This window comes from Dasypus novemcinctus, chromosome 16 (assembly GCF_030445035.2).
Source record: "Dasypus novemcinctus isolate mDasNov1 chromosome 16, mDasNov1.1.hap2, whole genome shotgun sequence".
Lineage (NCBI taxonomy): Eukaryota > Metazoa > Chordata > Mammalia > Cingulata > Dasypodidae > Dasypus > Dasypus novemcinctus.
Window position 1 is genome coordinate 24,168,299 of NC_080688.1, and position 14,526 is coordinate 24,182,824.

At 36.2% G+C, this 14,526-nt stretch overlaps 2 protein-coding genes across 2 annotated transcripts in view; both read left to right on the forward strand.

Annotated features, from left to right (window-relative positions):
• PIEZO2 (piezo type mechanosensitive ion channel component 2) overlaps nt 1-14,526 on the forward strand; it is a 504,324-nt gene that overhangs the window by 223,095 nt on the left and 266,703 nt on the right. The window lies entirely within an intron of this gene.
• Nucleotides 2,986-4,180, forward strand: LOC101440370 (L-lactate dehydrogenase A chain-like). Its single transcript, XM_004468304.5, has one exon. The coding sequence runs from the start codon at nt 3,070-3,072 to the stop codon at nt 4,066-4,068; it is 999 nt and encodes a 332-aa protein (XP_004468361.1). The 5' UTR covers nt 2,986-3,069; the 3' UTR covers nt 4,069-4,180.

Below are 14,526 nucleotides of genomic sequence, written 5' to 3' on the forward strand. Positions count from 1 at the left end.
TCGAAATGCTCAGTCATCTCTGTTTCAGTGTGAGACATAAACTATGTGTGTATCTCAAGAGCAAACTACCATATAAAATGGATAAGAATCTTCTGGTGAAAGGCAATATACTGACATATATTTTCAGACACAGCTTTACCTTAATATACAGGTGTTCCTTATCTGTCATTCTGTCATCATGACTTGACTCACAGTAAGTATAAGTACAACCATTTATTTGGGGGAAAACAAGATAAATGGAGAAAAGAGGTTATAATTTTTCCTTATTATTATCTGGTGTAACCAATGAACATGGAAAACCATTTTTTACTTTTTCCAGATGTTATATGTTTGGTGAATATCTTGACTTTAACTTCATTATCTATTTGATAAGTTTCTTCAATTAGACCCAGACAGAGATACAGAAATACTGCTCTTAGTCCAGTGAATAAATGCCACTGTGGTGAAAAAGCTACCTGTCATCTCACATAAACTGATTTTTCTAAGGATATTTCTATTTAATCTCGAATGGCACCCAAGACAATTCTAATCTTTAAGTGTTCAGAAGTTGACAGAGGTGCATGTATTTCAAGCTAAAATCAAGGCTTCAGGGTTGCTACAACAAATAGTTGCCAGTTTATAACTCAGAAATCCCTTGGATTCCTAACATGAACTGCTCGAATGTGATCTCTGTAATCTGCCTTAACAATCATGACCCTTCCATTTAAACACATTAAATGCCTGACCTTGTGGTTTGGGGATGGAATTACAAGTATAACAGTGCAAAAATTGAGATGATACATGCATTTCAGGATAGCTATTAAAGGTTTGTTTATGGAAAAAGTAATTTGAAATTGGTAAAAGGAAAAGTAGTAGGAGATAGTGCACAGTTGAATGAAGTAAAGAAGTCTACTTCCTGTATGAATGGAAGATTGAAATAGAAACCATTACAACTGTAGAAACTGGATGAAAATTAGCTATAAAACTCAAACAAAGGAGCAAGGAGTGGGCCCTGTGTATAGCACTTGGATGTCCAGGCTTTATAACTCTCTGCTTACAAGAGTTGTCAGAAAATTGAGAATGCATGGAAAGTAAATAACAATTGTCAGCATGAGGTCATGGGGCACAAGGAGTGGGGGCAGAGGTAGGGCAGTGGGTCCCAGAGAAAAGCTGTGCACAACAGAGGGGAGATGCAGAGTGGATGTGCAGAGAGCAATGTTTAGATATTTTACCTACTGCATCTTTAGCCCAGAATTGCCTTTTGGTTTTGTTGTTTTGTTTGCATTCTTTTTGATTCTCTTTCATTGAACAGAGCATCTGGAAATAACTTTAATTCCATCACAACTTGGGGTGGGGGGATCAGTATATTCCCAAAATATTAGAGTTTTGTTGTCTTGTTGACATAGTTGATTGTGGTCTTTGGTCCTAAGTTCTTGGAGGACACAACCATAGACCTTGTAAGCATCATGCATGCTTTTCTGAAGTTTCCCACATAGGATAGGTAGCTCAGCAGTTCACCTGAACTTATACACATCTTCTAGGGAAGGCTGACACTCTTTGATGCTGATGTTTGGTTGTGAGATGTTTTCATGAGTGGACCTCTAGGAAAAGTCCTGTGTCTATTTATTTGTGTTATTTGCTTAAACTTATTTCCTCTTAGACACAACAGCCATCTAGCTACATTGACTTTTGCATTTAAGGTTGGATAAGTATGGTCTTGGGTCACTTATGAAAAAATCCTTTTCTACTGAACTAATATATCACTTTTGAGGAGCTGGATTTCCAACAATCTGAGAAAAGAATGCATTGTTCATTGTTAATTTAAGAGGATACCCGAAAGTAGCATTATAAATGGGACTCAATATTTACATAAAAATATACATGTAAATGTATTTATAAATATATAGATATTTATATATAATGACACATTTTGTAATTTCTATATATGTAGAATAATGAACTCTTCTACCAATTAAGATATTCCAGATTATCCAGTTCAATCTGGTCCAGTCCAGTCCAGCCCAATAACTACATTGTTATTCTTGATGTCACCTAATGTATTAAATATACTGTATATGTAAATAACATTTGTAGGGTTGGAAAGGCTACCCATCCTGTTTTTCATTACTGTTTAGAGTGGATGAAGATAAATAATAGCTTTAAGATAATAATTCCTACTTGTATTGTAGAGTCTGGCTATAAGTGCTTCTTGAAAATTTCTTGAAAAATGAAAAATATAAGATGTTTTGTTTCTTACTATCATGCAGCTAAATCTTTTTAATATATTTAAAAATACTTTAAGTGAATTGTTTGGTTGGATAAAACCAATGTTAATGTTAAAAATAAATGCATATTGGTTTGGCATTTTTAGGACTTTCTAACTTCAGTAAAAATATGAAAAGCCGCAGCTGCATTTCTGTGCGATCATGCTCAGAGTCTATTAGGTCAAAGTCCAAAACTGATGTAAAGCTGGATTTACTTCAGCTTGATGATTGTTGAACTCTTAAAATATACACATAAATGTGTACTACATATAAACTAAATTTAAGATTCTCTGAAACTAGAAATATGCCCATCTTCATTGTTATTCAGGAAACATTCAGTATTTCTAACAAGAGAGTCATCTTTATTTCTTTATTATTTCTAAATATCTGGGAGATAATAAATATTTATTAATGTAAAATACTTTGTGATGAGATTGAAATTTATTTCATTTATTTGACGTTGTTAAAGTTATGTCAAATGAATATTCTACTTAAAAGAAGTGTAGATATTTATTTTATTAGAGTTATTTAGATCAGAGACTTGTCTAGCTCTGAATGTCTTCTGTCTCTCTGCCCCTGGACAAGTCACACTCGCATTAGTGGGTCTTTGTGATCTCATGAAATAAAGGGTAGATAGCGGGAAGCATACGAGCTGATTGGGTGTAGGTCTGTATTTACGGTACTGAGAAATTGGTAGAGTAAGACGCAGTGTTCATAAGAAATTTAAGGTCCCGCAGCTGCAGCCGCCCAGTCTGGATCCAAGCACCGCGCGCAGCAGACGCCCGCTCGACGTGTAGTCCCGGTTCCTTCCCATTCCAAATCTAAGATGGCAACTCTCAAGGATCAGCTGATTCAGAATCTCCTTAAGGAAGAACAGATCCCTCAGAATAATATTACAGTTGTTGGGGTTGGTGCTGTTGGCATGGCCTGTGCCATCAGTATTCTGATGAAGGAACTGGCAGATGAATTTGCACTTGTGGATGTCATAGAAGACAAATTGAAGGGAGAGATGATGGATCTCCAACATGGCACCCTTTTCCTTAGAACACCAAAAATTGTCTCTGGCAAAGACTATAGTGTGACTGCAAACTCCAAGCTGGTTATCATCACAGCTGGGGCTCGTCAGCAAGAGGGAGAAAGCCGTCTTAATTTGGTCCAGCATAATGTAAACATCTTTAAATTCATCATTCCTAATGTTGTAAAATACAGCCCAAACTGCAAGTTGCTTATTGTTTCCAATCCAGTGGATATATTGACCTATGTGGCTTGGAAACTAAGTGGCTTTCCCAAAAACCGTGTTATTGGAAGTGGTTGCAATCTGGATTCAGCCCGGTTCCATTACCTAATGGGGGAGAGGCTGGGAGTTCACCCATCCAGCTGTCATGGCTGGGTCCTTGGGGAACATGGAGACTCTAGTGTGCCTGTGTGGAGTGGAATGAATGTTGCTGGTGTCTCCTTGAAAAATCTGCACCCTGAGTTAGGCACTGATGCAGATAAGGAACAATGGAAAGAGGTTCACAAACAGGTGGTTGACAGTGCTTATGAGGTGATCAAACTGAAAGGCTATACCTCCTGGGCCATTGGGTTATCTGTGGCAGATTTGGCAGAAACTATAATGAAGAATCTTAGACGTGTACATCCAGTTTCCACCATGATTAAGGGACTCTATGGAATAAAAGATGACGTCTTCCTTAGTGTTCTTTGTGTCTTGGGACAGAATGGTATCTCAGATGTTGTCAAGGTGACTCTGACTCCTGAAGAAGAAGGCCGTTTGAAGAAGAGTGCAGATACACTTTGGGGGATCCAAAAAGAGCTACAATTTTAAAGTCTTCTAATGTACCACTTCATTGTTTAAGCTACAACAGGATTTTAGTTGGGGGCTGTTCCTGTTCTTTTTATCTGATCTTGGATTACGGCAGTAATAGTAAGATGACCTAGGAAAAAAAGTTAGACATAGGAATGTTTCTTAAAACCCTAAAGGTATTTACTGATACTGAAGATGATACCTATCTTGTATAGTCCCAAACTGATTATATAAAATAGTTTATGTCTGAGGCACCAGTGCCAATGCACATGCTGCAGCTGACTTTCAAACCAGAAGAAAGTGTGGTTACTGTGTATTTTATACCTTTGGTTCCTTTATCTAACATGCCTCGTGTAATTTCCTTCCTCCCAATCAATCATATCCTGAACTCCAATGTGTAAATCCAACATTGCATGTCTTGTGCATAACTATTTTAAAGGATCTTATTTTGTGTACCAAATGTATCAAAGTAGTGTACATTGCCATGTAATGTAAAAAAAAATTACCTATTACAATGCAACCAACTGTTCAAGTGTCGTACCTCAAAAATGTCAAATAAACCATAAAGAGTGAAAAAAAAAAAAAGAAATTTAAGAACAATTTTTTCAACATGCTTGGGGTGTTACAGACTTCTTATGTCATCCTTCCCTGCAGTGGGTTATCTATTTGTAATCTTTTGACATTGATAATGAGCTTGGGCATGTGGCATTTTTCTCAATCTTAATTTATAATACAAAATTTAAAATATTATTTAAGAATCCAACTGTAGAGTGTTGTAAACTTAAAATAAAAACAAAATTTGAAGTATCTAATGAAATCTCTGTAAAATCCCTTACCCTTTCCATTAACACAGATGCAGGTGAACACAACTTCCCACTGTAAAGACTGAAACAAGACAAAATGCACTCTTCATTTAAAGCAAATCTTCTAAGAGAAATCCTATTGTTAGTTCATTTACAAAACAATGAAGCAATTAATATTCTGAATATGTTGGGGTTTTTATATATTCTGCTCTAAAGGAATGTACTCATAAATTAAATCTGAATTAATAAAAATAAAAAAATTTAAAAATAAAGCAAATTTTTGAGCCTCTAATTCATATGTTAAAATTTGAATCAGTATGCTAACAGAATGCAACAGGCACTTCACTAGTAAGATTGAATCACCGATGTAACTTTTTGTTGACAAAATATAATGTCTTTTCTTTTTATTTTATACTTATAGATAAACATCGCCAGCAGTAACTGGCATTTATTTTACTCTTGAAATTGTTATTTATTCCTGATTTTGAGTCATCACAATAAGCATTCTTAATAATGATATAATTTTAAAATGTATTATTTCAGTAACGTAACAGATGCTTTATACTCAATGTATAATATTCATGAAGTTATTATTTTTGCTTATATTTCAAAGTCAGAGTGAACAAATTTATTCCTAGAATATGTCCACTGTTTTATGGCCTTAAAATTTACTTTATTTATATCAGATAAGGGCTTACTACCCAGAATATTAAGAACTTTTACAATGAAACAACAAAAAGATAAACAGCCCAATTAAAAATAGGCAAAGGAATTGAATAAACATTTCTCTGGAAAAGATAGGCAGTGGCCAATAAGCATATGAAAAGATTCTAAACATCATTAGCCATTAGGGAAATGCAAATCAAAACCACAGTGAAATGCCTTTGCACACCCACATGTATTGTTATTAAGAAATAGGAACATAACGAGTGCTGGCGAGAATGCGGAAAAATTGGAAATCTAGTGCGTTGTTGGTGGAAATGTAAAATGGTGCCACCGGTGTGGATAGCTATATGGAAGTTCTTCAAAAAGTTAAACATAAAATTACATATGATCCAGCAATTCCACTTGTAGGTAAATGCTCAAAGAGAGTGAAAACAAAGTTGCAAACAGATGCTTGTATAAAAATGTTCATAGCAGCATTATTCAAAAGAGCCAAAAGGAGGAAACAACCCAAGTGTCCATCAACAAATGACTAGATGAGCAAAATGTAGCAAATACACACAATGGAATAGTATCCGATCAGAAGAAGGAATGAATTATGGGACGTGCTACAATATGGTTGAATATAGAAAACATTATGTTCGGGGAAGTAAGGAAGGCACAGAGGGCGAAATAATGTTTGATGTCTCTTGTAAGTGATGACTATAGATGACAAATTCACAGTGATAGAAAGCAGATTAGGAGTTACCAAGGGATGGGGGAAGGAAGAGTGTATGTTTGGAAAAAAATATTTTAAATTTAAAAAATCCTTATTTTAAATGAAAGGCTGCCTGAAGTACATGAATATACCCTGGGAAAAGTAATCTTTTTGTTTCTATCAGGATGAAATCAAGGGATGTTATTATTGGGACAATTGTCAGGTTTACCTGAGAAGCATGGACCCAGATTATGATAAAACTCATTGGATGAAAATTCATTCCATGTAGCCGAGTCCCTCAAGGCCATGTAGTTCAACTCCATGGGATAATGATGGAAACTAGATTTAAGCATGCAGACAGAGGATGCTCCCCACAGGGAGAGAGAAGACTCATGGAAAGCACAATTCATGTTTACTCGCCCATGTGAGGCTCTGATCTAGATGCTGAGGATATAGTCGCTTAAAAAAAGATCTCACTGAGGGTGCTCCTGAGGGCCCTGGAGACAACTAGATGCTTTAGGCAGGGCAGATGATGCCAGGAAATTGGCACCCTGTCAGTGGGCCTTACCTTGGCATATGTGATAACCTATCTTCCCAACGTATCAGAGTTATGCTCATTTATAGTTTACCTACACAGGGTTCTTCTGCCCCTTTTATGGGAACCTATAATTAGAACTATTACCTGTCAAATATATGTCCCAGAGACTTAAATCTCCCAGCTAATCATGTGCCAGTTGAGCCCTGAATCTCAGTAGAGTAGTAGCCAACACCTGCTCTCTAATTTATCCAACTCACCCAGGACAACTAACAAAAAGGATGATGCTAGACAATGCCCACCCTGATGAACAGAATATCTACAACTGCAAGCAAGACAGTTCCACCCATCTGCCCCATGGTAGTAGCAATGCTTCAGTGTGTGTTCATCAATTGTAACAAAAGTACCACACTAATGCAAGATGTTGTTAATTGGGGAAAGGGTAGAAGTGGAAGGGGATGGAGTATTTGGGAATCCCCTGTTTTCAGTGTGACTTTTATGTAATCTAAAACTTCTTTTAAAAATAAAGAAAAAAAAAGGAAAAAGCAAATGACTAAAATATGAACAATTCCATTCTAAGCACCATGTATGAATACATTTCCTATCCCAGGATTCCCAGATAAAAGGTGAAAGAGAGAGGAAGGCATCCAGACAAGATTATTTAAATTCCATCCAGCATTCCTTACACATGCCCTGCCAGAATTTTCTGTGGTCTCATTCCATTCCATCATCTTTTCTCCTACTGGAACTCAACCTTACTTGTCTCCTTTCTCCAAAGTACCTTTTCTTAGTGGGAGTTAAGGCAAGTCTTGGTCTGATCGTAATTTGGACTCCATTTCTAGAAAATCTTTTCTGTTAACTTGCATATTTCAATACCACTACAAAACTTTATGAAAGGAAACATTTGTTCTCCTAGAATTTTTAATGCAAAACAAGCTCCAAGGTACTTTTCAGCTCTCCTTTACCCCAAGTTTCTGTTTTCCATCTCCTTTACCATTCTTCTCTGCCCTGTCTCTTCCTTTCTATTCTTTCCTCCTTATCCCTTCTCTCTTCTCTTTCTTTTCTTCTTGTCTATATGTTGAAGAGTCACTATGTTTGAGGTAGTACCTAAAGCACTAATATAGTGATAAGGAAACTAGCAAAAACATTTAATCTCATGGAGCTGTACTCTTCAGGGGAGAAAAAGGAAAATATTTCCAGCAATTAATCATAAGGAGAAGAGCAAGAGAAAAATACAACGGTGCTCTGCAGTCTGTGTTCACATTGGATTGGATGTCTCTGATGTGTTCCCTTAGTTCCTCTTAGCTCTCCTGTCTCTGGGTCTTTGGCCACTTGTTTCAGCCACAGCCACCACCTTTGAAACGAATTCTAAGTGGACAGCAATTAATTTCTCACAGGCACAATCATGTGGGCCCGAACCTCACATTCTCTGCCTCCTTCCTTACTGTTTTTCTGTTGATGTGGAGACACGAGATGCTGAGCAGCCCTTGGACGGTCAGGAACATCAAACTTAAAGGATGGGCAAATTGATACCTCATGGGATGAATCTTTGATCAGTAGGAATCAGGAGCTGGAAGATAGATTCTTCTCTCTTTCTCCCCAAGATGGTGTTGCCAGTGTTGGGTGTCCTAGTTCTTGGACATGATGCAAAAAAGAATTTAAGGCAGACTTTTTCCCCTCAGGTCCCTGTTCTAGCCTGCCTCAATGGGTTATCCTGAGAATAGTTACTTGTTTGACCTATTGGAAGATAATCATGCAACGTCAAGCAATTCCTTGCACCAAATGATGGGTGTCCAACTCAATAATATACCCTAGTAGTGACTTCCCTGTTTCCTTGCTTCATGTTTCTCTTCTTTATTCTTGCTCTTTGAGATTGTGCTCTCTAGTAGAATCCCTTAGGGTCTACTTTCTGGAGGACTCAGGCTAAAACAAACACTTTGAAGCTCATACTTCCAGGTGAGCTTCAGAAGCTTTCAGAAACTGGTGAGTATTTCTTTCTTCTTTGTCACTGGATTCAGATATTTACATTCAAACATTCTTCTCAAGAATTGTGCCTTTATATCCATTTGTGGCTATAAGACAGCCCTGGATAACTCTTAACATGGCTTTCATGTTCGGTTACTTAAGCCAAAGGGATGTTTCTGCCAGTTTACCTTTGTAGCAAATGGAGTGGGAGGGGGGAAATCATAATTTTTTGGACTGTTGCAAAGCACAGATCTGGTTTGCCAGATAATTTAGACTGTTTAGTAGCTTTCATGACTCACCAACCACTTTTACTGTCTGTCACCTTTATAGAAAAACTAGTGTCCAGAATATTTTATGGTTTTTGAAGATTTGGAGTTTGACCCATTTATAATTTTCATTTTTTTAAAAATAAATGAATAAATACAGAGCAAGATTTTAGAAAAAGCTCTTCCTCTTTTCCTCCTCCTCTACTTTCTCTTCCTCCTTCTACATCTTCTTCTTTGTTTAGTGAGTTAGTTCTCTTGAGATAGTTCTCTCCACAGATGGCTAGAGGCTTGGATTGTCCTTGTTCCCCATTCTTTCCAGTAACTAGGCACCTGTAGAATATACTGTCAAACAGCAAATGTGAGCAATTGGTTCAGCATCCCTGGCATCTAACGTATGGCTCCTAAATTGCCAGATGGGCTTCTTACCAGGGTGTAAGAAACAGACCCGCTTGATTCCAGATTGCTCCAGTTCTCTCACAGTGCTTCCAGTTGTCTGTTGGCTCTTCATACTGTCAGCCCTCCATGGTCACTGCTCTCAGTACTCTAAACACTCTGTATCTGAGTTGTGTTTACAGGAATGGAGCTAGGATTCCTTCTATTGATAGATGCCAATCAAAGCAAAACCTAATATCCATGTAGCAATTCAGAGAAACCTGAGGAAAATTCATTGAGCCTGGTATGTGGTTGCTTTCCTATTGGTTGTTTTTGTTTTCTGATTAAGTAACATCATTGCCCTGCAGTACATGTATAACTGGCTCCCATATTCCACGTAAATACGTAAAAAGTCAGTGTTGAGGATGGAATCATAGCCCACAAAGGATATGTCAAGGAAGGAAGGAAGGAAGGGAGGGAGGAAAGGAGGGAGGGAGGGAGGGAGGAAGGAAGGAAGGAAGGAAGGAAGGAAGGAAGGAAGGAAGGAAGGAAGGAAGGAAGGAAGGAAGGAAGGAAGGAAGGAAAGAAGGAAAAGAATTTCAATCTATACCTTTCACTATATGCAAAAATTATCTCAAAACGAGTTATGGATCCAATTCCTAAATTCCTAAAATTCCTAAAACCATAAAATCTTAATTAAAAAAAAAAAGTAAAACCCAACGACAAGCAGACATCGAGCAAACAATGAGGAATTAACAACAATGACAAGCAAAAACAATGAGCAAGGCAACAAGCAAACAATGAGCAGACAGCAAGCAAATACAAACAAGTAGAGAAGAGATGGGAGGCCCTGGGTTCGATTCCCAGTACCTCCTAAAGAAGAAACAAGCAGAGAGAAAAAACAAAAAAACCAACACGCCAACAGACGAAAGTCATCCCAGAGTGGGAGGGGTAGGGAATAAAAGAAAAAGTTATTAAAAAAAAATAAAAATAGGAAAACCCTTTTTGTTATTGGCTTAGGCAAACATTTCTTAGATACAACACAGAAAGTATGATCTGATCCATAAAATAACAAAATGATCAATTGGACTTTATCAAAATTAAGAATTTCTGCTTTTTGAAATCCACCATCAAGAAAATAAAATAGCAAATCCCAAATTGGAAGAAAATATTTGCAGTCCACATATCTGATAAACTCAATCTAAATAAACAGGTAAATAAAGAACTCTCAAAACTCAATTATAAGAAAAAATACATGGCAATTTTAAAGTATGGGCAAAAAATATGAACAAACACTTTACCAAAGAAGACATATAGATGGCAGATAAACACATGAAAAGATATTCAGTGGCATTAGTCAAACATATGACAAGATGCACAACATAATTAGTCATTAAGGAGATGCAAATTAAAATCTCAAATAGATTTCTACCATACACCTATTAGAATGGCAAAAATGAAACAAAAACCAGACAATTCCAAATGTTGATGAGGATGTGCAGCACAAATACATTGCTGGTGGGATGCAAAACTGCATAGGCACTTTGAGAAAGCTTCTGGGTGTACTTTATAAAATTAGGCATTCACTTACTATTCAACTCATTGATTCCATTCTTAAAATGAAATTTTATGGTCACAAAAAAAACCTCTAAGCGATGTTTACATAGCTTTATTTGTAATTTGTAATTGGAAGCAATCAAGACATACTTCAACTGGTGAATGGATGAATAAAATATGGTACCTCAATGGAGTATTAGTCAACAATAAAAAGTAACAAACTGCTGATAAATGTAGCATCTATGAATCTCAAATGCATGATGCTAAGTGAAAGAAGACAGCCTTACAAGGCTGCATACTGTAGAATTACTCATATGATATTCTGTAAAAAGGTCAAATTTAAGGACAGAAAATAGCTCAGTGGTTGCCAGTGGGTTTAGGGAAGTGTTTGGGAAGTGCTTGACTACATAGGCCATGGGGAAGTTTGGGGGGCTAATAGAAATGTTTTATATCTAAACTGCAGTGGTCATTCCCACGATTCTATACATTTACTGAAACTGGAAAAATTGTATCTAAAAAATAGTGAATTTTGTTCTATGTAAAGTATCCCTTAATAAGAAAAAATGTGAAAAATATCAGTGAATATAGAACAAATTGACATTTCCCTTTTTTATTTGTTTTGGGGGCTTTAATGAAAAATGGAATGATTCTGGTTCTGGCTCTATCACTGCAGATGAGACACAGGTCCTCAAGGTCATGATTAATTTTACTCAGGGTTATTGTGAAGACCAAACTCAGTAGTGTTTTTGAAACAATTTCACAAATTTAAGCAATCCTATACCTGAAAAATATAATTATTTATATGCATATCTTACCGTAATATAGGAATTGTGATAATTCTTAGTAGCATCTTGCCTTTTTCTATTTTATGTGTTCTTATTCATTTATTAAACAAAGAGTTATTGAACTTTTGGACATACTGAGTCTCAAGAAGTGTGCTAGCATCAGGAAATCACAGACAAGAAAGCTACAGTCCACCACCCCTGAGGGGATCAGCATCTAAGATGAGATGTATAGACAAATCCTTGCATTAACATGATAAAACCATAACAGAGATAAATATGCGGAAAAGTGATGCCCAAAAGTGTGATTGAAGAACTCTTCTCATTGCGGGTGGTGGAAAATTTTCCAGGAGCTTGTGAAGTCTGGATCTGTTATCGTTTATAGGAGGTTAGAATTGGGCCCGTAGATGATAGGAAGCCACTTAGGGTTTTAAGCAAAGGAGGAAACATGAACAAAATGATGCTGTGAAAGGCTGTTCTGCAAGCAGTGTGGGAAACACACATATGTGGGTGTTGAGGTGTGTGTGTGCGGGCGCATGTGTGTGTGATGCACGACTGAGGCAATGGAGGCAGCTGGCCATCCCCTGGCTGGTTTTCCCTTCCAGCTTTGAATACCACCTTCTTTGCCTCTCTGGGAAGGAAAAGTGCTCTTTCTCCATTCCTCTCAGATACTCTGCTTGAGCAGTATGAATGCCGTCATTTTCCTGCCAATGATTTGTCACTGCCAAATTTCACACTTTTCTGTAAACTTTGGTGCAGGATTGCTGCTGGGGGGCCTGGGACCTGGGGTGGTTAACTGTTCTCTCTGAATCCATCCTCTGCTCTTGGACAAAGGAGGGTTCTTGGAGCTCTTCTCTGATCCCTGAGTAGACAGCCCTGGGAGGAGTTTTGAGAAGTATTTGAGAAAAAGTGTGATACCTTCAGCCCCATAAGGTTGTCCAACCTCCCTTTTCAAAGCATTATTTGGGTGTATTTCAAGTTGGTAAAATGGTATTTTAAAAGTGTATTTCTTGTTCTTGTAGGCCGTGTTGCATGGCATATGTGAAGGGCAAATCTCTGTAGTCTCACCACTCATATCCTGCATTAGTATTGATTTAGACTGCTAAGAATGGGCAGGAAATGAGAAAAAAAAGTGCTTCATATTTCTCCGTCTTGAGCCAATTAAAAAAATAAAAACATATGTAATTGCTTCCTGGAAAAATTTTATCTAAAAAAAGATATAACTAGCATTTTTACTAACCAGTAGATGTTTATATCTGTGTTAATTCTCAGGGTCCTAAGATAAAGCCTGTTTTTAAAGGACTTTTAGCCTATCATTGAAATGAACAAAATTCATCTATATTTCTGGAGGGAATAGTTGGTATTTCCAAAAAGTCAACTGGTAATAAAAATTTGGCTTTTACAAAGAGGCTATAACACCTTTACATATGTACTCATGAGAGGGAATGCTTGCATCTATACAAAGTACACCATTTAATTTATTTACGTACTTTGAATTTCTGTAACACACACAAATACTCATATACATACTGCATTTAAACTCAAGGTCAAATTCTCCATATGTTAAAAATGGCAGAGAGGACTTCTTTTATGAAATGATATGACAGTTTTGAACAAATAATTTACTGTGTGTTCTCCAATTTATCACCCTACTAATGAACACACTCAGCACCTCTCAGCACCCATTTCCAGTTACAAAAAATAAAATAAAATAAAAGGTATAAATCTTAAAACATCATCAATGCAACAATTTTAAAAATCAGGTCAGATCTTATTAGCATTATCTGATATTTCCTGGTAGTTCAAAGATTGATAATATATGTTATCTTATTAAAAGTTAGCTTCATTAACTAAGATATGCATAGGATTTTTTGAGAGCACATAACTTAAAAAAGTCTTCTAATTTAATAAAATTAATTATATCTCATAAAAAGCTTTGAGGTGAGCTACTAGTCAGAAAGTAAGAATAGCACAATTGTACACACATGAGTATTGTTAGAGTACTTTTAATATGGGATTCTATTAATGCGTATATTTTTAAATTTTTATTAAATAATTAAATACTTTTTAATATCTACTGAAATCACGTTTAAGTTACAAAGATTGACAATACAATTAACAAAATCTTAGAAACCCCAGTGTGCCTCCCTAAGATCTTGAAGCCATTTGCATTTAATATTATTATTGATATATCTGCCATCTGACTTTTTTTTCTATTTGTACTACCTGTTCTTTTCCTGCTTTTCTTCTTTTTCTGCTTTCTTTTGGATTGAGTGTTTATAATTCAATTTTATCCCACTTTTTTACTTAATAGCTAAAAATTTTTGTTTTCTTTACTTCAACGGTTATTTGGGGGGTTGCAATATTTATCTTTAACTTGTCACAGTGTACCTGCATGAATGTAGAATGAAGTCTGCCTTCACTGCACCACTTCATATATTGTAAGCCAAGCAGTAGTGTGCTAGTGTTTACATTCTCCTGGCCTTTATGCTATTCTTGTCCTATATTTTACTTATAAATATTATAAACACCACAAATATTATTTTTGTTTCAGATTTGGCTACCTTTCAAAGATGACATAATTCATAAAGTACTATTTATTACTCATGTAGTAATTCATAAAATACTACTTATTACCCACATAGTTACCATTTCAAATATTTTTCATTCCTTTTTTGTAGATCATATTTTCATCTGATAATAGTTTTCTTCTTCCTGAAGGACTCCCTTTAATATTTCTTTTAATGAGAATCTGCTGTTGAGTGATTTTCACTTTTCTGTGTCTAAAGAAGTCTTATTTTACCTTGATTTTTTATTCATATTAACACAGTATATCTCT

Bases quoted from the DNA above. Each gene is read 5' to 3' on its own strand.
- LOC101440370 (XM_004468304.5), top strand. From the start codon at position 3,070: ATGGCAACTCTCAAGGATCAGCTGATTCAGAATCTCCTTAAGGAAGAA.